The sequence below is a fragment of the Acomys minous genome (genome assembly GCF_964271855.1).
Source record: "Acomys minous genome assembly, chromosome: 19".
NCBI classification, from domain to species: Eukaryota; Metazoa; Chordata; class Mammalia; order Rodentia; family Muridae; genus Acomys; species Acomys minous.
The window spans coordinates 58,476,209-58,502,194 of record NC_140499.1 but is presented as its reverse complement, the minus strand read 5'-3'; the positions used below and the strand labels follow the sequence as shown (position 1 = coordinate 58,502,194).

The following is a 25,986-nucleotide window of genomic DNA, read 5'->3' as shown; positions in this document are numbered from 1 at the left end:
CAACAATAGCTAATGCCATTGCTCATTTATTGTGCTCCAGTCACTGTCAAAGTGCCTTCCACCCATTAGCATTAGCTCGTTTAACTTGTTAAATGTCTTAGATACAATTCCCACAAAACAAAATTTGTCCATTTAGAACATGTGTGGGTTTAGAAATGCACAGAACTGTGCAACTATCATTAAAGTCTGTTGAGCATTTTTATGATTCCTCCCCGCTTCCCCACAGAACCTGTGTGAGGGCTAAAGTTATGTTTTAAGTTTTAATTGCTGTGCTTAAGACATCAAAAATGGCTCTAACCTGTAAGCCCCACTTGCCCAAGGACAGATAACTTCCTGGAAGGCTGGGGGCTATTGTTCATGTAAGATAATAAGCCAAATATTCTCACTGCAGTAAACAAGGATGGTTGCCCCAACTGCACTGGATGTGCTTGGTCACACACAGGTGGGTGGTACGCAGGCGGGAAGTACATCAGGACGTGTTTGCCCCTGATTGGAGGAGGCTGGGAAGTATGCAGCCTTGTGAGTTTCCCCTTTATAAGCCTCTGACTCGTGTAATTTGGTGCCTTACATGGGAATCCCTGGGATGGACTTGGCCAGAGCCCATCATCCTGGCCAGTGTTAATCAAAGCTTGCTTCAAAATTGGCTCAGAAAATTGTGGTAGTGGTCTTCTTCTCACCCAGTGGGATTAACACCTACTGTCTGGCAACTACGCCTCATCCACCTTCCCCTCGGCCCTAAGCAAACACTAATATACTTCCTGTCCTTATGGATTTACCTTTTTTGGGTTTCCATATAATATGTCAATTCTAAAAACAACTCCGCTGGGTGTAGCCATTCTTTCTTCCCATATAAAAACCACAACAGAAGGCAAAGTGAAGCCACACACTCGGGGATAACCCTTCCTTTTCTCTATGACCAGCCCTTGGGATTGACCCATGATCGGTTCATTTAGTGTCTTCCGTTGAGCAGTTAGGGAAAGGTGTGTCACGTTGGGCCTCCTCCTTCCCTGCTTTCGGTGGTCATGAATGGGCACCGGTGCACGCTAGGTGAGGGCTGGGCCGGTGGGCTACGCAAGCTTTCTTCTCTAACACTGGCAACAATCCCTACAAATACAACCGCCTGAGGTTACCAATAGGGACAATGCACTGACCCTTGCGTGCCAATTCTCTTCAAATCCACAGCCGAAACTAAGAGGAGATGTTTAAAGTGGAGGGGCTTTGGGCTGTTATGCTTTTAACTTTCAAATTATATGTAAAAGGATAGTTTTTTTTTTTTTTTTGGCACTGAAACGCCTGTCATCACCAACGGCACACTCTAAGAGAGGAAGGGCGGCTGCAGCAGATGGATGATGCTGGACCCAAACAGTGAAAAATGGGTAAGAGAATTTTCCCTGTGTGAACTAGTTAGAGTTTTCACATGCCAGATGCACTAGCTGAAGACATATCATCTCCCTAAAACGAGGATTTTCAGTTTCTTAGAAAAACTTCAAAAGATAAACTGCCTTCCAAGAAGAAGGAATTAGACGAGACTATGAAGTCTAGGATGAGTAACAAACTAAATTCTTTCCTTGAGTGATGGCTGGGCTGTATTTTTTCATATGTGTTATCTTGAGTAACAAATACTGAAAACTTAGCTGGGTAAGTTAAAGTCTTCCAAAAATACAGCCAGAGCTGAGGGTGTCGCTCAGAAGTCGGACAGCTGCCTAGCTTCTCACCCTGAGCTGTGCTACATAAACCATGTTCAGGAATCACCGCATCAGGCTCCACAGACTCGTCAGGCCTAAATTGTGACTTGAGACACTGGATTACACTTAATGAATTTATTAAATCAGAGAAATGAGGTTTATAGGTTTACAAGAAGCCACCCGCCCCCTCCCCCTAGGGTCTCCTGTCACTGAGGCTGGCCTTGACCCACCCCATAGCACCCCTCCCCTCCCCCTAGGGTCTCCTGTCACTGAGTCTGGCCTTGACCCACCCCACAGCCCCCTCCCCCTCCCCCTAGGGTCTCCTGTCACTAAGGCTGGCCTTGACCCACCCCATAGCACCCCTCCCCTCCCCCTAGGGTCTCCTGTCACTAAGTCTGGCCTTGACCCACCCCCACGGCCCCCTCCCCCTCCCCCTAGGGTCTCCTGTCACTGAGGCTGGCCTTGACCCACCCCACAGCCCCCCTCCCCCTCCCCCTAGGGTCTCCTGTCACTGAGTCTGGCCTTGACCCACCCCACAGCCCCCCTCCCCCTCCCCCTAGGGTCTCCTGTCACTGAGGCTGGCCTTGACCCACCCCACGGCCCCCTCCCCCTCCCCCTAGGGTCTCCTGTCACTGAGGCTGGCCTAGACCCACCCCACGGCCATTCATCCAAGGTGAGCTTGGATTCCTGACCCTTCTTGCTGGAATTACAAGGGAGCACCCACCACCTCTTAGATTATGTTTGCTTTTGTCTTATTTGCTTTGTTTTCCGAGACAGAGTCTCTCTAAATTCCCTGGCTGTCCTGAAACTGGCTTTGTAGACCAGGCTAGCCTAGAACTCACAGCAATCCCCCTGCCTCTGCCTCCCGAGTGCTGGGATTAAAGGCGTGTGCCACCACGCCTGGCTCAGGATTCCTTTTAAAATAATTGATTCCTTCTGCTATAATAACAACCTCTGGTACTCAATAAACAGGCTCACACTATTTAAAGGAGTAAGTAGCTTTCTCAGCTGGAACTCCGTGAGTGACCTAGCTCCCACAAGCCACCGGGACACCAAGAGGGCAGATCACCCTGTAGTCTCTGGGCCGACATGATTAGAGTCATTTGTTACAAAACTGGAGCAAACTGCTACTTTTATTTCCACCTTGATTAAAATAATGCTGCTAATAAAAGAAAGCCGGGGAGGGAGGATATAATTAATAGTTCTAGGGAGGTGCTGTCATGTATGACACGAAGGCGCACAATAGCCACTCCTTACGTTAGGTCGGCTCCTCGGGCGCTCGTCAAGCGGGGTGACGATCTTCATCTGGGATGGGTGGACTCTGCCAGTGCCTTCTCCCCGCTGGCATTCCAAGTAATTATTTTCTGCCTGCTTCAGGATCACAAGGACGTCCCCGCGCTGTAAAGCACAACACGGCTCTCTGAAGCAATTATTATTTAATAAAACATTATTACTTTCCCACATTTTAATCTTTGGAGCCTAAAGCATTTAATAACGAGTAATAGCAGGAACAAAGGGCAAGGTTTTTTTTTGTCTTTTTTTTAAATCAGTCAGTAAAGAAAGAGCTTGATTTTACCTTACAAGAGAGTTCCGTGGGGCTTTGGGAGACAATGTCTTCATTGGCGATTCCATGAGGCACAGACAGCTTAAATGTAAACCGTAAGAGAATTATTCACGGCCTCAGACTCTCACCTGCTGCTGATCACTTAGGCTTTGGCACGAGGGCTAAAGTGAAAATTCTTCAGAAGGTGAGCGAGCTGTCAAGCGTTTCTCCTGGGCACTAAAGCTCTTAGGAGGTGAAGTTGAGCTCACAGGACTGCAAAGGGTCAGTGCGGCCTCGTGTTCGCTTAGAAGCTCTCTGACGGGCTTTCCTGACGGTTTCCATTTGCCTTGTAGGCTCCCTGGCAGCCAGTGTCTGTCTGATGAAAGCCCAACCACTTCCTGTTCCCCTCAGTAGTCTGATTTTAGGATGGTTTTTGTTGTTGTTGTTTGTTTGTTTTTTAATCAGGGCCCCAGGGCCAAGGGGTTTTGTTCCTGCCTTGGTAAACGTTGGCTGGTGAGCGCTGGTCAGTAGCTCTATAAGATACGCACACAAGGGTGGAGAAGGAGGTTGCGTGGGCCCTGGGCTACCAAGAGCAAAGACACAGAGCACAAGGAGGAAGCCTGGTAAAGCTGGGTCGAGTAGAGTCACTTCTCCCACAACTCCACAGCTCCCCGGGCTCCTGAGGCACACAGATATTTCAGTAGTGTAGCCATGGGGCGTGGGAAGTGAATTTTAGGATGTATTTCATAAGGGGACCTATCACTCTAAATAGACCACCAGCTGGAATTCTTGATTTCTCTCAATTCCTTAAGTGGTTTGACATTAGACAACTCCGCAGAACTCCAAGTGCAACCTGGTTCCCTTACAATAAACAATCTTGGCATAGGATGACCAAAGCAAATAGAGGCAGTAGCACTAACTAACACTGTGTTCACAGTACGGTAAAATGGCGTGTGGACTCAATTGTTCTGTGTTAAAATCCTGGTTTTTGCTGCTAACTGGCCTAAGTCTCCATCTTGGTCTCATTTTCCTTATTTGTATAATGGGGATAATAATGTATCCAATCTACAAGGTTAGTTTTGAATAGTGTCTAGCTAATAATTAGTTCTCAATACATATACCAATTACTGTTTTAGTTTATTTGTTAAGTAGCCTATCCCAAAGACTATCCCTTGGGTTTGGGGAGTTAAAATTTCATTAGTTCATACTTCATCTTAGCTGAGGGGAAGTGGGGGGGCAGGCAAATAGGTTTTATCTATTTAAATGATTGTGAATATATTTATCTGTTTTTATGCTTATTCTCTTCTCAAAACCTGAATTAGCTTAAAGTAAAAACAACAACAACAACAACAACCACTTTCTGGCTTGATGGAAATGTAGACCATGATAAAATTACTAACTGCTGTTAAGCGCAGAACTGCCATACAAATATTTTAAAAACACAAATAGTCCTCCGCACCCACTTCTTAGTTAATTTTCACACTTTTCTAGGTTGACCTGACCACACAGAAAACAAATCAATTCTGTCTGCCATTTTTGGGAAACACAGGCAAAAGTCGTTTGGTGGGGCAGGGGAGGGGGGGGGGACTTCCAAAGAGAACAAAATTAATATTCAACTACCTCAATTACTGATAAGAACTTTTAACTAGTAGCTATTAAATGGGCCATGATAATTATGCTTACAGAACGGGGGAAAACTGTAAGAAAGTCCATTGATCTTAATAAAAGCTTAATTTCTACCTCATTTAAATGCTACTCAGTTAGTGGGCAAAGCAGCTGTAAAGTACAAACTACACCAGGAGATGAACCATAGCATTTGCCACCTTCTCCCATGGCAGACCCTACTGTGGCAATGAGCCAGAGGCCCATCTGCCTGCTGTCCCTCTCCTGTGTTTCTCTTGTTACTGATACCTGCCTTGAAAACCCAGGGCTTTTGTTGTTTTCTTTTTTAAAGATTTGTTTTACGTGTATGAGTATTTTGCTCGCACGCGTGTCTGGGCATCATGTATGTTCTGGTACTAGAGTGAGGGGCGGTGGTGAAGTGTTATGGGGCTGCTGGGACTCGAACCCCCGAGCCATCTCTCCAGCACCAGAGAACCGTGGCAGCCGACTTCTCTCAAGCCATCCCCACACTTGCTCTTACCACATTCCTAACGGTTACAGGTCTTCTCCTAGCACAAAGCCCTTAAGTACCAACATTTCTAAAGACCAGTCTTCAGGGTCTCTTTGTGTAGCCCCTGGCTGTACTGGACTCTCTTTGTAGACCCGGCTGGACTTGAACTCACAATGATCCGCCTGCCTCTGACTCTAAGTCCCAGCCTAAAGTTCAGTCTTACCATGTACTTCCTGTAGAGGGGGTGCCCTGGTTTGGGACGAGGGGGTAGCACCGGATCTTGGGTCTTAAAGACTTGACTCTTGGCTTTTGAGAGGCCAGATGCCAAGTGACTCTGCTTTCTCTGAAGATCCATGTCAGAAGAGGACCGACTAAAAGGCAGATTTTTACTAGATGATTTGGTTGCAGAAAGTTTAGGAGGGGGTGGTCTCTCAGGGGCCCCTTTGGGAGGAGGTCTCCAAAGTGGAATGACTTTTCCGTGTACAGGTCTGAAAGGCAAGGGGGAGCCATGAGTCAGCGTTTTGATCTCATCTAGACTCTGTTTGATCCTTTTATACACACACACACACACACACACACACACACACACACACACACACACACCCTGGTGCAGGCGTGAGGAGCTTTTCTGCTAGTGGGATACAATTTCCAGAAACCTGCAGGGTATGCTGTTTTTTTTTTTTTTTTTTTTTTGAGCAAATGACTGTTGCATTAAACATTATATTAGAGGAAGTGCCATGATGCTCCAGCTACCTCTTACCTCGCACTGGAGATTCATTAGTTCAAGACAAACACGCATTTACTGCCACGAGACATCCCAGGCCCCAACTGCTGCTAAACACACTATTTCAGGAAGCTAAGTGCTTTCTACCGCAGTCTGAGACAAAAGCTTATACACACGACACTATCAGGTATATGTGCTTAGGTTCTTTGTATAATTAGAAAAGGAACATCAAACCCCCCTAATGTTCACATTATAGGCCTTATTATTAAAACTCTTAATTCAGCATACAGAAAGTCCTCAAGAGGGCAGGAGAGATGGCTCAGAGGTTAAGAGCACCAACTGCTCTTCCAGAGGTCCTGAGTTCAACTCCCAGCAACCACATGGTGGCTCACAGCCATCTATATAATGTGATCTAATGTATATTGTATACATCATAAATAGATAAATCTTAAAAAAAAAAGTTCTGCAAATGGAATAGGACAGATATTGCTTTGAAAGCACTTTCCTAATCTCTAAATGGTAATAAATTTCAGCACGGCCATGCTTTCTGAAAGCGTGACAGCCTTTGTTCACACACCTCTAGAGCTCAGGGGACAGACAGGTCGCCTCTGAGCTCCCTTCAGTGCTGCTGAGAAGCAGGCCTGCCTCTCCTAACAGGAGGGCGTTTATGAGATTGCAGAAGAGGAACTGTTATTTTAGTTTGGAAAGCTGTCTTGTTTATTTGGAAAAAATATTAGAGACTCATGTTTGTGCTCTGTAGGTTTTTGGATCTTGTTAAAAGAGAAAAAAAGATCAGAGAGTCCCAGAACTTGCTGTCACAAGCTGACTGTGGGCTGGCGGCCTGGGCCGACTCCCAGGTGTCTCTCCAAGACAAGATCTAAGGTGCACAGCCCAGCATCTGGACGACAGCAAAGGAGAGCCAGTTTTCCAAGCAGTCACCTCCCGCCAACTTTCCCACATCTTACCCACCTTGGTGGCAGCCTGGGGGGTCCTTTTACCGAGCCTCCCGATTCGCTGGCTTGCTCTGGTTCCTACAAATGTCACAGAGTACTCTTTAGTCAAGACTAACCTAAAGCAAGAGTTTTCAAGAGAAGCTGGGGTCAACTTTTGAGGTGAGTCTCTTAAGTAGGAAAGCTGTGACGTTGCTGAGAGCAGCTGAGAAGGACTCTCAGTATCACACACACACACACACATACACACACACACACACACACGTAAAAAATACACACATATATAATTCTATCTATCTATCTATTTATCATCTATCTATCTATCTATCTATCTATCTATCTATCTATCTATCTTTCTATCTATTTTTGAGACAGGGTTTCACTTTGCTGGCCTGGGACTATGTAGATCAGGCTGGCCTTGAACTCAGAAATCCACTTGCCTCTGTCTCTAGAGTCCTAGGATTAAAGGCATGCTCTACCATGCCTAGCCCATAAAGCAATATTTTTAAAAAAGACTTTTTTAAAAAAATGTGTATGACTCTTTTGCCTATTCATGTCTGTGAAACCACACGTGTGCCTGGTGCCCTCAGCAGACAGAAGAGTGGGTCGGGCGTCCTAGAAAGTGGTTTTCTCCTTTCCTGCTACAGCTTGCTGGCTTCGGTTTTAGAATATGGCATATTTCTTCATCTCAGTTATGGCAGAAAACAAACGGTCCTGAGTTTGAACCATGGAGAATGATATGGTGGCTGTGTGGCTTGGGGCAGTCAGAGCTCATCTCCTTGGGGTGTAGCTTCAAAACAAGCAGTGAGATTTGAACTGAAGAAGGTGAGGAAGGCCTGTGAGGAGAGCCAGAAGGGCAGAGGAGAAGTGGGTGTCTGCAGACCACGGACAGGCTTCCACGGGCTGCTGAGGGCTTTGTGGAAGACGGGGGTGGGTGATGGGTGGGTGGGAAGGCAGTGTGTTTAGTTGACTCTGCAGCCTAATAATAGACAGTTTGGAGGTGGGGAGTGAAGAGAGATTTCCCACAGGAGGGGGCTCGGCTGGTCTGTTTCAAAGGTTTTCAGAACATGTCACAGGTTGAGGGTTCTGTTGAGTGGGAAATGGAAAAAAAAATCTCAAACTCAAACCCAAACAAACCTTTTTGTTCTTTTCGTCTGGAAAAGTTCTAACTAAATTGTTCCTTTATTTTATGTTTTCCAATTGAAAACTGAAAAAATTTACTACTAAGACCAACTTTCCTTTTCCTATTTCCTATCCCCCCCCCCCCCCAGCAAAAGACAGGGTCTCTCTGTGTAGCCCTGGCTGTCCTGCACTCACTTTGTAGACCAGGCTGGCCTCGAACTCACAGAGATTCTCCTTCCCCTGCCTCCCTGATACTGGGATTACAGGCGTGTGCCACCGTGCCTGGCTCCCTTTCACACTTTTTAAGACCCGAGTATACACCCATTGAATACTGTCTCTAAGACTTTAAAGGGAACATGTTCTGGCCCTTTAAAATTACTCTGCATTAACAATTACTTAGTTATTGCTAAGAAATCTTTGGGCAAATTCAAACTGTTTTATCCCTATAACAAATGACTTTAAACTTCTTTCCATGATTTTTAAATTCATGCTATTTATAACATTTCCTTAAATACCAAGTGATTAATCGCCAATAACTATGATAATTTAAACATGTTTCGATGTCTTAAAACCTCATTTTTTAAAAAACAAATTAAGCTTGTCCTTAAAACTTGGCTTCACTAATGAGTTCAGTTAATGTAGTGAGGCAAGCCACCAGCTCATAAACCCTGCAATATTCCAGCATATAAGCCATGCCTTTTAAATACGCTGCGGCTCGTAATTCTTCCTGACAATACTGCTCTGATAAAATGCACATCTCTCCTTGCCCACCTTTGAGATGAAAGCAAACAAACTTTAGCAGGGAAGGAGAACTTTTTATTGATTTTCTTCAAAATTAGTTGTGGGATGTACCTTAATAATAAAGGGAAATTTCAGCAAAACCATTAACGTGTATACATCATATGGCATATGATCCTCTTGGTCTGAGGCTCTTCTCTCATTTGTTTTTTAGCAAGGCTTTACTACAACTGAGCTACATCCTATATCCCATGTATGTTTGTAGGAAATTTAAAATGCCTTTCAAAAATTTACTTATTTATTATATGTCTATGAGTGCTCTATCTGCACGTACACCTGCAGGCCAGAAGAGGGCACCAGATCAGAATACAGAATTGAACTTAGGACCTCTGAAAGAGCAGACAGTGCTCTTAACCACTGAGCCGTCTCTCCAGCCCTAAAATATCTTGTTGGTCTCTCACTTTTGACAGACTTTAAGTTGGAACAAGGAAGGCATATCCTGGAAGACACTGCCATATGTGACACCCCCTGACAGCGAGTGAGGTGGCCCCTACTGCGGCGCTTGCCTGAGTGTTTGCTCAGTTTGGGCTGGTGCCCACCCTCTGCCAACAGCCCTCGGAGATTACTGGTTACGGTTTCCCCCTCTTCAGCGTTCCGCACACACTGTGAAGCCTTTCTGTAGCGTTTTAGTTTAGTTTAGTGTTTTTTTTTTTTTTTTTTTCTAATTCTGATACCCTGGAACCCTAGCATCAGAGATGATGGCTGAGTTCCTGGCTGAGGTGTTTTTCTGCTCATAGCATTTCTATGGATGCCATCGACTCACCATCTGCATTAGAATCATACTTTTAGAAAAATTCCTTTTTTTCTCTTCAAAAATTTATTTTTGAGATGTACAGCTTGAATGAAAGGAGAACTCAGGACTCTTCTGTCTCAGTGTCTCCAAGTGCTAAGGTACCAGGTGAGGGTCAGTAGGCCCAGGGAGTCCCAGTTTTTTGTTTGTTTGTTTGGGGTTTTTTTTCTTTTTCTTTTTTTGGTTTTTCTTTTTTCCTGTCTTCCCTCCCCCCACCCCCCAAGACAGGGTTTCTCTGTGTAGCCTTGGCTATCCTAGACTCACTTTGTAGACCAGGCTGGCCTCGAACTCACAGAGATCTGCCTACCTCTGCCTCCCGAGGGCTGGGGAGTCCCAGGTTTGTGTGGCATTTAAAAAGGGGCTGCTATTTCTCCTTCTCCCTAGACCACATGTGCATCACACGTGTGTGAGAACTGTGGAGCACCTGGTTTAGGTAAGCTTTGTAGGAGCTGATGTTCCCTCTTGAAGCAGAGCTGAGCGTCAGACTGTCTGTCTTGGGCGCATCACTTCTGTGCTCTGTGCCTGGACTCTGACTTGAGCCATGACACATTTCCTGACGCTCCAGTAATGTCAACAGCTTGGGGATGCTTTGAGATGACCAGAGAGCACACAGCTCCAGCGACCCCCAACGGGACCCTGGAGTCCATCGCTTAAGTGATGGAAGTGAGATGTGGCAACTGTAGCCACCGGAGCGGATGGAAAGTTCCCTGGCACTCGTCGGAGATGAGTTTTGTCGGGTGGGCCGGCTTTTGTGAAAAGGGACAGTTGGTAAAGGCTGTGTATCCTCCTAGACTGCGACACTGACGCTTTCTACAAGCTTCCCCTTCGCTCTAGTCCTTCCGGCTGCAGATCTAAATAAACTCAGTAGTTCTAATTCTCAAAACAAAATTGTTAGGCAAATGTTTCACTGTAGTCTCTAGAAGTCACACTCGTGACTTCAGGAAAACCACCAAACTGAACCTATAATCTGTTTCCTCATGCCCCTTTCTCCAGACTCACTGTTTCTATTACTGTCTGCACATGGGAGCATGCACACGGCCCTGACTCGCTCTGTGATGGGTGTAGGGCAGGATTTTCTTATGTTTATGTGGGGCTGAGATGTAGTTATGGACTCAGGAGCTCTCTCGGGTGGCTTAGCTTATCCAAACGTTTTTTTTTACTTTTAAATGTAGGTGTCGCCCTACACTGCAGGTGGCGATCTGAGTGTTCCCAAAGCTTTGTTATCCACGGAACCTGACCGGCGAGCGCACACTTGCTCATCACATTCTCAGTTCTTTCAGGAGCCTTTCCAGAGCAGAAGCCAGAGATCTTTGCAAGCAACTATTCCTCCGTTGACATTTGGGATCACAGTGTGGCAGGGGCCCTACTATCTGCTTTTGGGCTTTCTTGGCCCACTTTTAATAAAAATTTATTATCAAGTACTTTGAAGATACAAATGATCACTAAATTTTAATTCATTCTACAGAAGAATCTCATTAACTTGGTATTGGCTAATTTAATTTAATGTCTTTTTCAAAGAAATTTCTCTCCACTAGATGATTAGATGGGTTTGCCTGTATGATGAACATGGTTAATGCACAGGGTAAAACTATTATAAAAATTGAGCTGAATTGGTTTAAAGACTTTAAGAATTGATTTCTCTTGAAACAAGCCATAAAGATCACCCACCAAAAGGAAAATTTAAGAAACACATGAGGGAATAGTACTAAAAATGGTTGAAATAAAAAAATATATAAAAATATTCTAGGCATGTTATCAAATGGATAGAAAAGCATCATATTTTAATTAAATTTTTTTTCTTAAATTTCAAGAGGAAAGTTCTTAGGGTACTTATATTAAATTATTATTTTTTAATAAGAATAGATGAGTGTTTTAAACAAAAACTAACAATTTGCCTAATTTATTTCTACAAATATTAAAGCTTTTGGGGGAAGTTTTAATAAGCTCATCATTATTATTATAGTATCATGTAGAAGATAATGCCATTATATTGGTACAGGAGAAATTATTTTATAATGAAGTACAATGAATGAACTCAATCCTTCTATAGGGACTTGTAAAATTTTGAGAGCCGGGTATGGCGGCACATGCCTGTAATCCCAGCACACTGGGAGGCAGAGGCAGGTGGATCTCTGTGAGTTCGAGGCCAGCCTGGAGTACAAAGCAAGTCCAGGACAGTCAGGGATACACAGGAAACTCTGTATCGAATAAACCAAATGTATATATAGAATATAACATTAAGTTAAGTACATGAAGTTTAGCAACTGGATTCTCATAAAATGTTTCTGAAAACCCAGCCACTGGTTAGACAATTTAAACAGCAACTGAGCATGCAGAACTGGCTCAGAGCTCTGTATTAGGCCTAACGACGTCTCCGTGTCACTTACTGGGTTTCTGGTTCTGTCAGGGTTACTGAGCTTTCCAGATACTGCACCATGAGTGTTTCCGACAGGCTTTTCGGCAGGAAGAGGAGGTGGGTTTTGTAGATCCTCATGTAAACCTGGGGGGAAGACAGAAAACCGAAGTTTTGTTCTTTAGTTGTGCTAGGCACATTTCCAGCACCCCGTTGCCACAGCGGGACAAGTGGCCGCCATGACAGCCAGCATGGACATGGTAATCTCAGGGAACAGTATGCTACTTATTTTACACACACTGGGATTAAGAAAACTGAGAGAACTGTTTAATTTATTGATGTCGGTAATTGTTGGGTTTATTTGAACCAAAATTCTGTGCTCATTCTAGTAAGACATGGTCCTTAATAGGTGGAGTACCCAACCCTCCCCCACTCACAAATAACTAAATATTTCTGATAATTTAGGTTAATGGCCATAATTAGCCTCAATTACAGAAATAATACCTTTATATCCAAACACTTAGCTCAGTAATACTAACTTACTTTAAAGTACAAAAATAGAGATGATTAGATTCAATTATTGCCATATAATTAAAAATCCGTGTGCAGGAATACGTCATGAGGGGATGACTGTACCGTAGGGCAGGAGGCTAAAGCCACCTTTAACACTGTCTGTGTGTGTAGTCACTGAAAGCATATGGGAATCCTCATTTGTTCACACGAACACTTGCAATATCCAGCTCCAACGAAGGAACTTCTAACACGTAGACGATCTGTCAGGTTCCTGTTTTATCCATAAGCCAGGAAAAACATTCCCAGAGCGAGAAAAATGCCCAAGCCGGCTACTAAGAAAACAGCGATTTAAGACAGGCAAGTGTTTGTAGTGAGAGGCAGGGCTGCTCTGGGTAGGAAGACACACAGGATCACGCAAGTCAGTCTCACCTTCCTGCACACTCTCCCTCTGTGACGGGTCGTCAGTCTCACAAGAAACAGATCACGCTATTTAAAAGCTTGCTGTGGGAGTAAGCAAGAAGTGAGCTAGCCGCTAACTTGCAGGAAGGACACAGGGAGGCAATGTGTCCCGGTCATGGGTTGTGACGGGCTCCAGAGATACAGTTCCAGTTTTAACACAGCCAGCGAAGGTACCTGGCAAGGGTCTGAAGGAACGCAGGCACCCAGCTATGCAAATAACTGGGGGAGGATATGGTAGCTTCCAGGGGAAGGAGCTGATGGGTTCAAAGACTACAAGAGGCTTTGCACCACAAAGCTGTTCTTTTCTTCCCTGTCCATCCCAAATCTCAGCTCAGTGGTTAAGAGCACTGGCTCCTTTCCCACAGGGTCCAGGTTCGGTTCACGGCACCCATATGGCAGCTCACAACTGTCTCTCATTCTGGTTCCGCGGTATCTGACATCTGCTCTCTTGTTCACAGACCATGGTACACAGGCTGGCAAATCACCCATTAGAAAAATAAACAATTTTAAAATTTATACTAGTAGAATTTTGGAGAAATGGCTTTTGGAAGCATTTTGGCATGTCAATTCACTCACATCCACCAGGGCAGATTCACTTTTTTTAAAAAAAACAGTTCCTGGGGCTTTGTTTGGAAAATAGTTTAAGCTGATTTCTTAGCTTATCCTTTTATGATTTCAGAGTTACTAACCCAGTTTAGGAAAAGAAACCAGTAGGCCTGACATTGCTCACTTTCAGGAAGGCCTGCTCACAACCTGTGCTCTTAGCTGCCTCAGAAACTTGGACTGTATGATGGGACCAACCATCTTTTATTGATTGATTTTTCCTGTGATGGGGGTTTCTCCGTGTCACCTTCGCTGTCCCGGAACTCACTCGGTAGACCAGGTTGGCCTTGAATTTAGAGATCCGCCTGCCTCTGCCTCCTGAGAGCTGGGATTAAAGGCATGGGTCACCTGGAACCAACTAACCATCTTAGAGCCAACAGCTCAGAAGAACCCGGCTCATGTTCACCCGTTATTTTCTTCCAAACATCTGGAACTTTAGACTCTGTCCAGGTTCCCAAGGGCGGCTGTGTAACCAGCCCTCAGTAACAGCCGCAGGTAAAGCATCTCTGGCAAGCTGCGCTGTTTGACTGCACTGTGTGTGTTGTCTTAGCTCACAGTAGGGAGAGTGGAGTACGCCTGTGTGGTCTGGCTTTACTAGAAGATTCCTGAAAGCGTATACCTGGTTCTGCCACACTGTACCCATTGGTGGATTCTGTCTCATTTGCTTTATCAGTAATGAGTCATAACCGTGACTATTGAGTCCTGGGAGGGGTCCTAGTGATCCACCTGACTTGGTGATGATCTTGGGAACACTGGCATTACAGCAAAACTACGAATAATAGTGGTCATGGCCAATGGTGTAACTCGGAGCAAACCCCTTCCCACATGAGGTTTCTGTAATATTAGTGATCTTTATATTTTACTATGCCTGTTAAATCCACAATACAAGCACAAAGTAACAGCAAACAGGTGAACAACAACAATGTTACCCCTTTCTGGACTATGTTACAGTGTCAAAAGCGACTATGTCACCATTCCCTTAATCAACACTACAATATAACCTTCCAAGAAGCAAGGCTTGCTGGATTTTGAGCGCCTTGGCTTTTCTCCTCATTTTTCACAGGCACTCAGCTCAATTTCTTGCCACTGGCTTAGCGCTGTCAGTGACTAACAGAACCATCAAGAGACTAAAACCAATATGATGCTTCTCAGAAGTATTTTAGAGAAAAGCCAGTGCCCTAAAGTTCAGTGTGTGTTCCTGTACACTCCCGGGGCACTCCAGCTGTGAGCACATGCCTGTGTTAGGAGGACTGAGCAGGACCGCCTGTCAGACAGAAGCGACTACATCCCTGGGTCACACAAAAGCTCTGCAGGCATGATGATGCCAGAGGCCATGGGAAGCTGAGTGGTGATTTCCAGCAATGCCAGAAACTGCTCAGGAACCTGTTCTCTCATCCCCACCCCTTCCTTCCTTCCTTCCTTCCTTCCCCTCTCTCTCTACCTCCATCTCTCCTTCTTTCCTTCCCTCTCTCTCTACCTCCGTCTCTCCCTCTCTCTTAGAGTAGACCAGGCTGGCCTCGAACTCACTGTGTAGCCTAGGATGACCTTGAACTTCTGCCCTTTTTGCCTTAACCTTCTCAGTGCTAGGGTTACAGGAATGCACCATCTCTCCTAGTTTTAATCACTGCCAGGAATTGAACCCAGGGCTTCCAGTATGCTAGGCAAGTACTCCACCAAATACAGTCCCATCCCCAACCCTAAACATCAATTTTCTTTTTGAAGTACTACTAAAGCTGTTATATAATTTCATTTATTGTAAGATTAAAAAAAAATCAACTAGGGAAGTACACAAAAACCTAGTGTTACACTAATTTAAAAATGGTCTTTATTTTTGCAATTTAGTCATTTTAAGACAGAAGTATGATTGTTAGATGTTTCTAAAGCTTGTGGGTACAATTCTTTGAGCAACTCACACCCCGCCATATGAAGACGGAGCGGACTGGAACACGGTACCCCTGATAGGCATATGTAAATTCATTTGCTATTAGTTTCAGTGCTCCCCCCCCTCCCGCCCCCATCTTTACCACATGCACCTGCCTGGATACTATGACTGTTCTCAGCTTCATAGTCGCTTAGTCTCTTTGTTTAAAATCAATCTTACAGAAATAGAGAACTCAAATTTTCAGTGATAATTCTCCAAAAGAAACGGCGAGAGGACACCTTGCTCCAGGATGCCCGTGACTGTGAATAACCAACAGCAGCTTACACATAATTTCAAAAGCAGACATTGATAAGTCAATTCAGATTTCTCCGAGGCTCCGGGAGGGTAAACTAAGAAGGCAGAGAAATGCTTACATTTTCCTGGTTTGGCTGGGATTCGAATTACAGTAGGCTTCCTGGTGTGTGCTGGCTGAGCGGCTCTTTCTTTTGTTGGTTCTGTTTTTGTGGGGAGCTGAAAGGGATCTAATGAAAAACATAGTTTACTTTGCATGTTTTAGTTAACACAGATTCAAACAAAAAAGCCTCATTCATAATTTAAGAGTCATATTTTTCATGCCCCAGGGAAAACTATTCATGGATAAACAAAATCTCAGTTTGCGGAGACAAAAACAAAGTTGGAGCTCATAAAAGGAAATAATTTAGTACCCTGTAAATAATTCATATGGCTTTTCTTCCTCTCTGATGAGAGAGATCCAGGACAATCCTGAATTATGTAGAAGCTGGCTTTCGAGGGGGGGGGGGGAGCGCAATCATTTCATGTCTGTCTGTCTGCAAATGAGGGGCAACTGCAACAGTCAGTCTTTCCAAACAGCAAGGACCCCCAGGCCCCAGGAGGGCTGCAACACTGTGCTCGCTCGCCAGGGGTGTGCTCACCGTGGCCTCATCCTCCTCTGCCTACAACCTGACACTGGGAAGGGCCCAGCTGTCTCAGATTTAGTTTAGTGAGGCTACACTTACATAATGTGGAAGTAAAAAGGGTTTTATTTCAGAAATAAAACATCTTCCTTTAAAGTCTTAACTCTGGGGCGAAGATATATGACTTAGCATTTCTCTATCTTTGTTAATTTATTTTAAGTAAATCAGATATGCCTAGGGTAAGTAATTTAAATAAAAAATGTAACTAAAAACCCATTTTTTTTAAAAGAGAAAGAAATAAACTTTAATGTAAATGCTCTTTTCATTATTTTAGAATTATGTCTATAAAAATGATTGTATGTAGGGCTGGAGAGATGGCTCAGCGGTTAGGAGCACTTACTGCTCCTGCAAAGGACATGGGTTCAGTTCCCAGCACCCACATCAGTCTTAGAACTCCAATTCCAGAGGATCCACTGCCGCTTCTGGCCTTCATGGGCACTAGGCACACATGTAGTACATAAATATGCATGGAGGCACGCCCTCATATAAATAAATCTTTAAAAAATGTTTGTAAGTGTGGTGTATGCATGTGTACATGTGTGTGCATGCATGCGTGCGTGTATGTATGTGTGCTGGTTCACATGCATGCATATGGTGCAGAGGTCAGAAGAAGATGCCTGGTGTCCTGTTCCATCCTTGTTACGCCTTTGAGGCAGGCTATTTTGCTGAACCTGAAGCTGACTGGCTCCAGTGATCTGTTTATCTTTGCCCCCACTTTATGTTGGGGTTACAGATGCACAGACCCATACTTGGACTCCATGTGGGTACTGGGGATCCAAATTCAGGCCCTCATATTTGTGCAGCAAGCACTCACCTCATACCCACTGAACCGTCTCCCCAGCTCTCCTATATACATTTTTTTGGGGGAGGGGGGAAGATGGGAAACCCAAGGCTTGGGACATAGGTCAGTTGGTAGAAGGCTTGTCATGCTAACATGAAGACCTGGTCCAACAGCTAGAATCCAAACTTGCTGCCCTGAGCAAGTAGAGACAAGAGGATGCTCATAAGCCAATACAGCAGAAAAGGGGAGCTCGGGGTTCAGTGAGAGACCCTTTAAGGAAAAAAGAGAAGAGCAACAGAAGAAGACACTTAATGTCTGCCTCTGGACTCTGCAGGCACACAGATGTGGGTACCACACGGACGCATGGACAGACAGACAGACAGACAGACAGACAGACAGACACACACACACACACACACCCCACAAAACTAATTTTTATAAAAGATGGGAGATGGGGACTGGAGAGTTGGCTCAGAGGTTAAAAGCACTGTCTGTTCTTCTGAAGGTCCTGAGTTCAATTCACAGCAAGCACATGGTGGCTCACAACCATCTATACTGGGAGCGGGCACCCTCTTCTGCTATGCAGGCACACATGAGGACAGAACACTGTGTAAGTAATAAATAAATAAATCTTTAAAAGAGAAAGGAGAGACTTGAAAGTAAGTAGGATAAAATGACATGCTCTGTAGCATCCTCCCTCTCTGTCACTTCCTCCCCTGACACAGCCTCTGTGCCTTCTCCTTGGCCTGCTGGCAAAAGGACCAAACAGTTCAAAGGCTCTAGGCTGGTATAAGCTCAGCGTAGTCAACCTGCCCTGTGGTACTGCTGCTTCCGGCATCTCCAATCTGCTGGCCAGTGTTTGCTGGGTGAGATCAGAGGGAGAAGAAAATGTTGAGTGTGGAATGCCTGACGTTGGATCCTGGGCCATATTGTGACTTAATCCTTCTTATTGTTCCAGAATAGGAGTGTGCAGGGCAAGGGCCCGGGGTGCGTGGTGGCTGGAGAGAGGAGGTCCAGAGGCACTGAGGAGGCCGGTACAGAACATCCAAATCCTGCACCCTGAGAGAGCAGATGTCAACAATCTGACAAAGGGTCCCCCACTTGGTCCTGAACACAAGAAGCTAGCTACAGTCTATACACAAAGTGTTCTCAGTGTCCTAGCTGCACATCCCTTCCTCTTAGTTTTCCTATCACTAGCTGCTCTTTCTTTTGTAAAAGATTTAATTATTATGTATACAGTGTTCTGCCTGCATTTACACCTGCATGCCAGAAAAGGGGACCATATCTCACATTCTAGAAGGTTGTGTGCTGAGAATTGAACTCAAGGACCTTTGGAAGAGCAGCCAGTGCTCTTAACCTCTGAGCCATCTCTCCAGCCCACTAGCTGCTCGTAAATATCAGACGTGGTCATGTGTAATTATTCTGCTATGCATGCCTTGGTGAAAAAGAGTGTTCCACCACCGCAGACTGGCAGGAATGGTGTGCTGATGGGCCCCAGCTGGGCTCACCGAGTCATATGGTGCTGGGCTGACAGATCACTGCAGGTGTGGACAAACAGCACCATCCCCATCTCGGAGAAGGAGGGAGGACCGAAGGCTGGGCTGGATTGCCATGCTGGTGGAACCCTCGGCCTGTGCTTGCCACCCAAGTCCCCTACAAGTGAGCCATGCCCTCAGCTGCTGAAGCTTACTTTTGTCCTGAGTGTGGTCAACAACACACAAAGCAAGCATGGCACCTCCCTTGTATTTGTGGGCTGCAGGCACAGCGTAGAAGAAGGCAACTGTTCAAAGGTCTAAAGTTCATGACCTTTGGTCCTGTGCCTTAGTTTTAGAAATTTACTCCAGAAACAAAAATGCTAGTAAACGTTTATGGGAGTACATAGTATAAGATATATATATATATATATATGAAACAAAAGTTAAATACAGGGGAAATCCTGAGAAAACTCTAAAATACTTTCATTTTATTATTAAAAAATAGATGGCAAACATTTTTTAAAAATATACCTCCTCTCTCTCTCTCTCTCTCTGTCTCTCTCTCTCTGTCTCTCTCTCTCTGTCTCTCTCTCTCTCTCTCTGTCTCTCTCTCTCTCTCTCTCTCTCTCTCTCTCTCTTTCGGATTTCTCTGTGTAGCCTTGGCTGTCCTAGACTCACTTTATAGACCAGGCTGGCCTCAGACTCATAGTGATATCAGCGTGGCTCTGCCTCCCGGGTGCTGGGATTAAAGGTGTGCACCACTACGCCTGGTTTAAATGGCTCTTAACAGAAAATGGAAATCAGGCCTTCCACCATCTGCTACTTCCAACTTCTCAGAGTCTTTCCAGAATCATTACTTAAGACTTCAGGAACACCATTCTCCACACCTAGGATTTATTTTGAGATAGGGTCTTATGTATCCTGGGCAGTGATACATAGTTTGATACATTTTGATACATCTTCCGTATCAAACTCACTAAGCAGCTGAGGATGACCTTGAGCTTCTGACCTTCCTGTTCCTTCTCCCAGTGCAGGAACTATAGGCATCCTGATAGGCACTCCACCAACTGAAATATATTCCTATTCCATGCACCATACATAAAAAAAAAAAAAACCAAAACCAAAACCAAAAAAAAAAAAAAAAAAACCAACAAAAAACCATATGGAGGTTGACCCATACTAGGAAATAATAGGCTTGCTTGCTGTTTAGGTACTTACGTGATACTGTACTGCCATGCCTGTCAGAGACCCTACCCCTCCCAAACCATAAGACCCAATAGATTCTTCTAGAAGTTGCCTTGGTCTTAATGTTTCGTCACAGAAGTAGAAAAGTCACTAAGACACATGTGTATGTGCCATCTACAGTATTCTTTGGCAAAGGTTTTTAATCTGGGGCCCAGGTGTGATCTTGACATGCTGAGAGTTGTACCTCAAAACTGTTCGTGCAGGACCAATGGGCACCCTTTGAAAGGAGATGAAGGACTCACAGACTGCATCAGGTTCTCAGACCCCTGTGATCTCCAGGCGCTTAACAACCTCATGGTGACAACTCTATCAGAGACTGCTCACGCACTGCCCAAATCTAGGGAAGCCAGCGGCATTTTTCTGTGTTTTCATTTGCTGTGCTCTTTCTGTCTTCTCTCTAGTTTCTCGTAACACCACCAATTACTCTACATGCGTCGCCGAACAAGCAGACCCCTTTACACCTACGCGTGGTCTTCATTACTGGGCTGATGGAAACACTGATGATACAGTAGTTTTCCTTCCATTACCTGTCTGTAATAAGATGTTTGCTGCTGTAATTAGTTTCCCCATCTCTGGCTTGCTTTGCTGTCATTTCTCTCTCTGGAGTTTTGTTAATAGCAGAGATTGGATGGTAAACTATTATTCTGGTCTGTGTAACGGAGCTGACAGCAGAAGCATTCTGCCTTTTTTTTTTTTCCTGACAACTGGGTATGATTTGTATGGGTATAAAGTGGAATCGCTAATACTTCTTGGCTTTATTACATTAACCTGGAAGGCATTCCACCTATGAAATGAATCCAATATTAAATTGTGTGTTTTATGAGTTTTCCTTTAATAATTTTTCTAATCTTTACAATGTTTCCATAGTGTCAGTATTTTTTGATCTCTATTTCCTGAGATTAATACTGAAATCTCATTTTATGAACACTTTTATTAGTTTTTCATTATTTTTTGAGGGAAGACAAAGAGGAGCAAAGATATATTTCTGAATTTTCTTCTGTGTTCCTCTCCCAGTTTCTGGTTAACACCTGGACCAATTAGGCAAGTGTTCGCAGAGACCACAAACTAAACCTTTATTTACTTATAATGATACCATATGATGAAATACCAGGAAAACCTCACAGAATTCCCCAGTCAAAAAACAAACAAAAATTCCTCAGTACTGAGAGGCCGAGGTGATCCTGAAGGCCTTCGGAGGGTAACAATCATAGGAAGCCACAAGGCCAGGGTGCACTCTGGGAAAATCCCTTGGGCAGCTGTAGTCAGGGGATGATGAGAGGCTTGGGAAGAGCTTAGAAGGAAGAGGCAGTCATCCCGCACAAAGGCTGAAAGTGGGGCAGTCTACAGGAACAGAAGGATGCGTCCCAAGGTAAAGCAGGTGATGGTGAGGAAAGAGAGGCACTGTCAGGCTAAGGGAAGTGCTAAAGGTCACACTCAGTTATTCTTCTCCAAACCCAAATAGCTAGATACTCTGTGATAGGGAGAGAAGCCTCTGTCTCTCTAGGGAAGGCTGTTTATGTGAGGTTGTCACCAAGTGAGGTGCGGAATACAGGGTAGTAGGCTTGTATATAAAGATAAACACTGGGCTCCCTATGACTCCATGGTTAAGAGCAATGGTAAAGTCAGGCGGGGCATACAAATTATACATGTTGCCAAAAGGACAGCCCTGATAGTGAGATGTTGTGCAGTGCAGTGGTAGACACCAAGACTCAAAGACGGCTGAGCGGGAAGCATGGAACCGCAGCCACGCCCAACATTTTCTGCTCCGCTTCCTGTTTGAAGATGCCTGTCATTATCTGCCTTACAATACAGAAGAAATCCCCAGCAATTTTAACCAAGTTCCCAACCCCACAGTACCAAGCAGGTTCTAAAAGGGCAGCATCTGTTTGGTTCGCATCGTTTCCCCATCCCCGCCCTTCTCTGACACTCAAAAGGTTTAGATCAAAAGGTTTTGATAAGAAAATGACAGCGACAACATTAAAATAGTCTGTAAGGGTTTGCGTTGCTTAGGGAGTCCTGAAAATGTTGGGTAGCAAACATAATGTGAAAACCAAACAAGACTTAGAATAAAAAGACTGAATATAGGGGCTGGGGATTTAGATGAGTTGGTAGCACAATGAGTGAACTCTTGGGCTTGACCCCCCAATAACACACAAATCAAAGCGGACACGGACACACACACACACACACACACACACAAAGAGCCATGGCTGGGAAAATAGTTGTTATGACACTGATAATTTCTCAGTCTGTTTGCTTCATCTGCAAAGTGAGGCCAATAATGCCATAGAGAGGGTTTCTATATTAAATCAAATTTGTTTGATACATTAAATAAAAACAGAATCCCTCACAGTGTTCGCACTATCAGCAGAAGCTCAGTATAGTCAAGTGTTTTCCTTTTGCTTTTTATTGATAAGAGACATGTCTTTTTGCTTTATATGCCACAGCCAGTTATAATGTTGTGTACAAAATAAATACCTAACAAATGTGTCTGATACCATGTACAATACACAAGGTATACAAGACTTTTTGTTATTTGAGACAAGTCTCAGATTGTAGCCCAGGGTGTCCTTGAACTTGTGATCTTCCAAACTCAGCCTTCAGTGCTAGGCCACACTCTGTCTTTGAAATCATGTATTCTAAGGTAAGCATACCATTCTAAGGTATGCTTAATATTTCCAAGAGAACAGTTAAAATCTGGAAAATACTATTAAGTTCATAGGCCCCCATTTCATCCAGATAAGTCAACAATAGCAAAAGGAATTTTTATCAGTGACGTGTGGATCCGTTTGGTTTGACAGATCAAAGATAAATTTTACCTCGAAGGCAAGATAAGCTTTGCTGTCTGAATAGTGTGAGGAAAAGAAACATTCTCTCCGCCTTCGGGAAATTTAATTATCCCGATCTTGGCAGCACACTCACAATTGTTAAAGAGTTTTATTCACAGAAATTTGCATCGCCAAGATATTCTGTGAGGATTATGGGAAAGAATCTTGCAGCACGTGGGCCCTGGCTCTGGACATCACTCTTGCAGGATCCCTCCTTCGGTGTGGGCCCTTCTCCTGGCTTCAGCTGGGACCCCTACCGGGTCAGCAAGAGATCATCCTCCGTGTGTGAAAAGCTTCCATCTCGTCCTCCCACTGTCCTACAACTGATTGGTCCCCAGCCCGGGTCTACTCGTCTTTGGCCCACTCTTGTCTCTACCTCCCACTCCATGTTCGCCCTTTCTGGTCATGTATGTACTCCATGTCTCTTATTTCCGTCTATGCGGTCTTGAAACATATATATATACATATGTACTGAAAACCAAGACAGCAAGAGAATGAGGCATTACTGACGAGTTCAGGCTCTATTCCACGTCAGAGTTTTACTCACCTAGAACCGTCTCACCACCAGTGGGTTCTTCTGCCGGGCTCCCCAAGGCGGGCAAAACGTCATCGTCGAAGCTGATGAGGTCGATGTCCCCCAGGGTTTTGCTCTGCAGAGCTGGAACTGGGGGGTTGGGTGGCGGCCCTTCTCCAGGTGACCTGAACGCTTTGGCTTGGGATGCTACTGAGAGCCGGGGAGGAACCGAAACCAGTTTCGGTGGAACCGAAGGGTAGGCTGGGGCATCCGTGGAGGCTGATTTCTTCACCAGCAAAGGCCGGGGAGCCGGAGTTGGGACTTTCTTCCCGGCATCAGGGCTCTCGGCTATGGGCCTTCGTCCCGAAATCTCATGGTTCGCACTTCGTGTAAGGCCAGGAGTTGGTTTCTTTGGCAATTCAGGTTTGGTTACTGGGATGCTTCCGGCTTCCTGTGGCGATGAGTATGGGGTGAGCCCTTCTCTGGAAGTCACCTTGAGCCTGTTTTCGGCCCACGAGTCCCATTCTCCAGAAGCTCTGTTAGCAGCTGGCTTGGGCGCCACCAGGGGTTTCCCTGAGGAAACAGCAGGCTTCGGGGGAACCGTGCGGGGAAGAATCTCTGGTTTCTTGGGCAGACTTGGGATTTCTGTATTTGTCTGACCCTCAAATGCTTTGATCCTGGAAACAATACTATTTTGGCTTTGTTCTGTGTTCATAATGTTCATCACTGCCTGACTGTCTAAACTGCAGGTGCTGTCCAGCAGACACTGGGATGGCCAGTCTTCTCTGGGGGTCACTGGGCTTTTCTGGATACTCTTGTCTTTACTGTTACCGTCCCTAGCTACTGGTCTGAGGTTGCTTTTTGATCTTGGCCTTGGCACTGGACATCTTGTAGCACTGGGGATTTCAGGGCAGTTTTGTTCCTCAGAAATGTCAAAGACTATTAAGGGTGCTACACTTGCGGGGAGATTACCAACTGAGGCTGCTGGTGAAGGCTGAAGAGGCGTGAGAGGTGCCTGTAGTGCTGATAGGACAAAACGAACAGAGAAAAGGTATGGTGTTACGGTGTTGTCATATGAGAAGCAGAAAACTCAACAGGAAAGCATATAGATTAAAAAATATATACATATAGGCTACCAAGAGACTTGATTTCCACTGGGGAGCTGTTTGTAGTCAGCTTACATTTTGTACTATACATCTTGTATTTGTTTTTATAACACGGTCATTATATATATGTACATATATGTATATATACACACAAACACATATATGTATTTAAAGATTTAGTTATTATGTCTACATGCTCTGCCTACATGTACGCCTGAACGCCAGAAGAGGGCGCCAGATCTCATAAATTGTTGTGAGCCACCATGTGGTTCCTGGGAATTGAACTCTGGACCTTTGGAAGATCAGCAGGTGTTCTTAACCTCTGAGTCATCTCTCCAGCCCGTCACTGTATATTTTTTGTTTGTTTGTTTTGTTTTGAGATAGGGTTTCTCTGTATATAGTCTTGGCTGTCCTGGACTCAATCTGTACACCAGACTGGCCTCAAACCCACAGAGATCCGCCTGCCTCTGCCTCCCTGAATGCTGGGATTACAGGTGTGTGCCACCACGCCTGGCTCAGCTCAGTCATTGTATATTTTAAAGTATCATCAAATTCCTGGCTCTCATTAGACATCGCACCAACCATTTATTTCTACCTGGCTATCAAAACTCCACCACTGTAATGCTTTTACTTTACAAGGCAAGTCACTCTCATCCCTATGGCCCCAACGGAATATTCTGAAAAGGCCCAGAAAACAATCACCCTTTGCATCTTACCGAGCTGAACTTGCTAAAGGTAAAACCCTCACTGGGAACAAAGGGGTCCATGGTAACGCATGCTGGGAGTTAAACAGGGGGTGTTTTTGTGATGTGGACGAGAGACTGGGGCTGCAGCTTTCAAGAAAGATCTATTATAGCAATCATTGTGTACCCAAATTGAAAAAGCATGCAGTGATCACAAAGCCTAGGAACCCAGGCTCAATAAATTATGCACGACTTGCAAATTATTTTAAAGGCCGGAGGCCCGTCTGATTATGGCCCCTAGAACTAGGTCAGAATTAGGAAAGATGAATTACTTGCATTACTTTGAGGCAGGTTGCTGTCTACTTCTTCTGGAAAGTCGGTCTGAGTCGCAGAAGTAATAGTGCTCCTTGGAGCGGCGGCAGCATTGTTGTTGTTGGTAGCGTTAACCTGAACTTGGTTGATTTCTTTTATCACTTGCTCATAGGAGGGCGGGAGCTGGAAAGCAAAGAAGAATAAACTGCCTCCATCTACGGGCAATAACAGGCCTAAAGTCGCACTGCGGAAAAATCTTTGAACGTAATTTGGAAAAGAAAATGCAAAGAGGCCACACGCGTGGTGTTTACGCACCTCGGCAGGAACCAAGTCATTGGGTCTCCAAGGGCCTGCTACAGGCGTGGCGGGAAATCCCAGTCCCGGCGGCGGTGGAGCCACTGGGAACCACGAGGCTGGCCTCAGTGGTTCTGCGGCCACAATGGTGATCTCTGGGCGCCTGGAAAATGGAGCCCCAGTGAGGTTCTCGGGTAGGAAACAAGCTAGTACCACCTGTCTAGCAGTGGGCAGCCTCA

At 44.9% G+C, this 25,986-nt stretch overlaps 1 protein-coding gene across 8 annotated transcripts in view; it reads right to left on the bottom strand.

Annotated features, from left to right (window-relative positions):
- SH3D19 (SH3 domain containing 19) overlaps positions 1-25,986 on the bottom strand; it is a 157,165-nt gene that overhangs the window by 17,248 nt on the left and 113,931 nt on the right. For 4 of the 8 annotated variants that reach the window (XM_084768546.1, XM_084768547.1, XM_084768551.1 and 1 more), the window contains 9 exons: positions 25,769-25,910; positions 25,474-25,636; positions 23,386-24,375; positions 15,949-16,056; positions 12,113-12,225; positions 7,035-7,096; positions 5,565-5,829; positions 3,262-3,330; positions 2,943-3,083 (listed from right to left, as the gene is read on the bottom strand). In XM_084768546.1, coding sequence (XP_084624672.1) covers positions 2,943-3,083; positions 3,262-3,330; positions 5,565-5,829; positions 7,035-7,096; positions 12,113-12,225; positions 15,949-16,056; positions 23,386-24,076 — 1,449 coding nt within the window. In that variant the 5' untranslated portion in view covers positions 24,077-24,375; positions 25,474-25,636; positions 25,769-25,910. The remainder of the gene's footprint in view (positions 1-2,942; positions 3,084-3,261; positions 3,331-5,564; positions 5,830-7,034; positions 7,097-12,112; positions 12,226-15,948; positions 16,057-23,385; positions 24,376-25,473; positions 25,637-25,768; positions 25,911-25,986) is intronic. The other 4 variants (XM_084768548.1, XM_084768549.1, XM_084768552.1 and 1 more) reach the window with 1 other exon arrangement.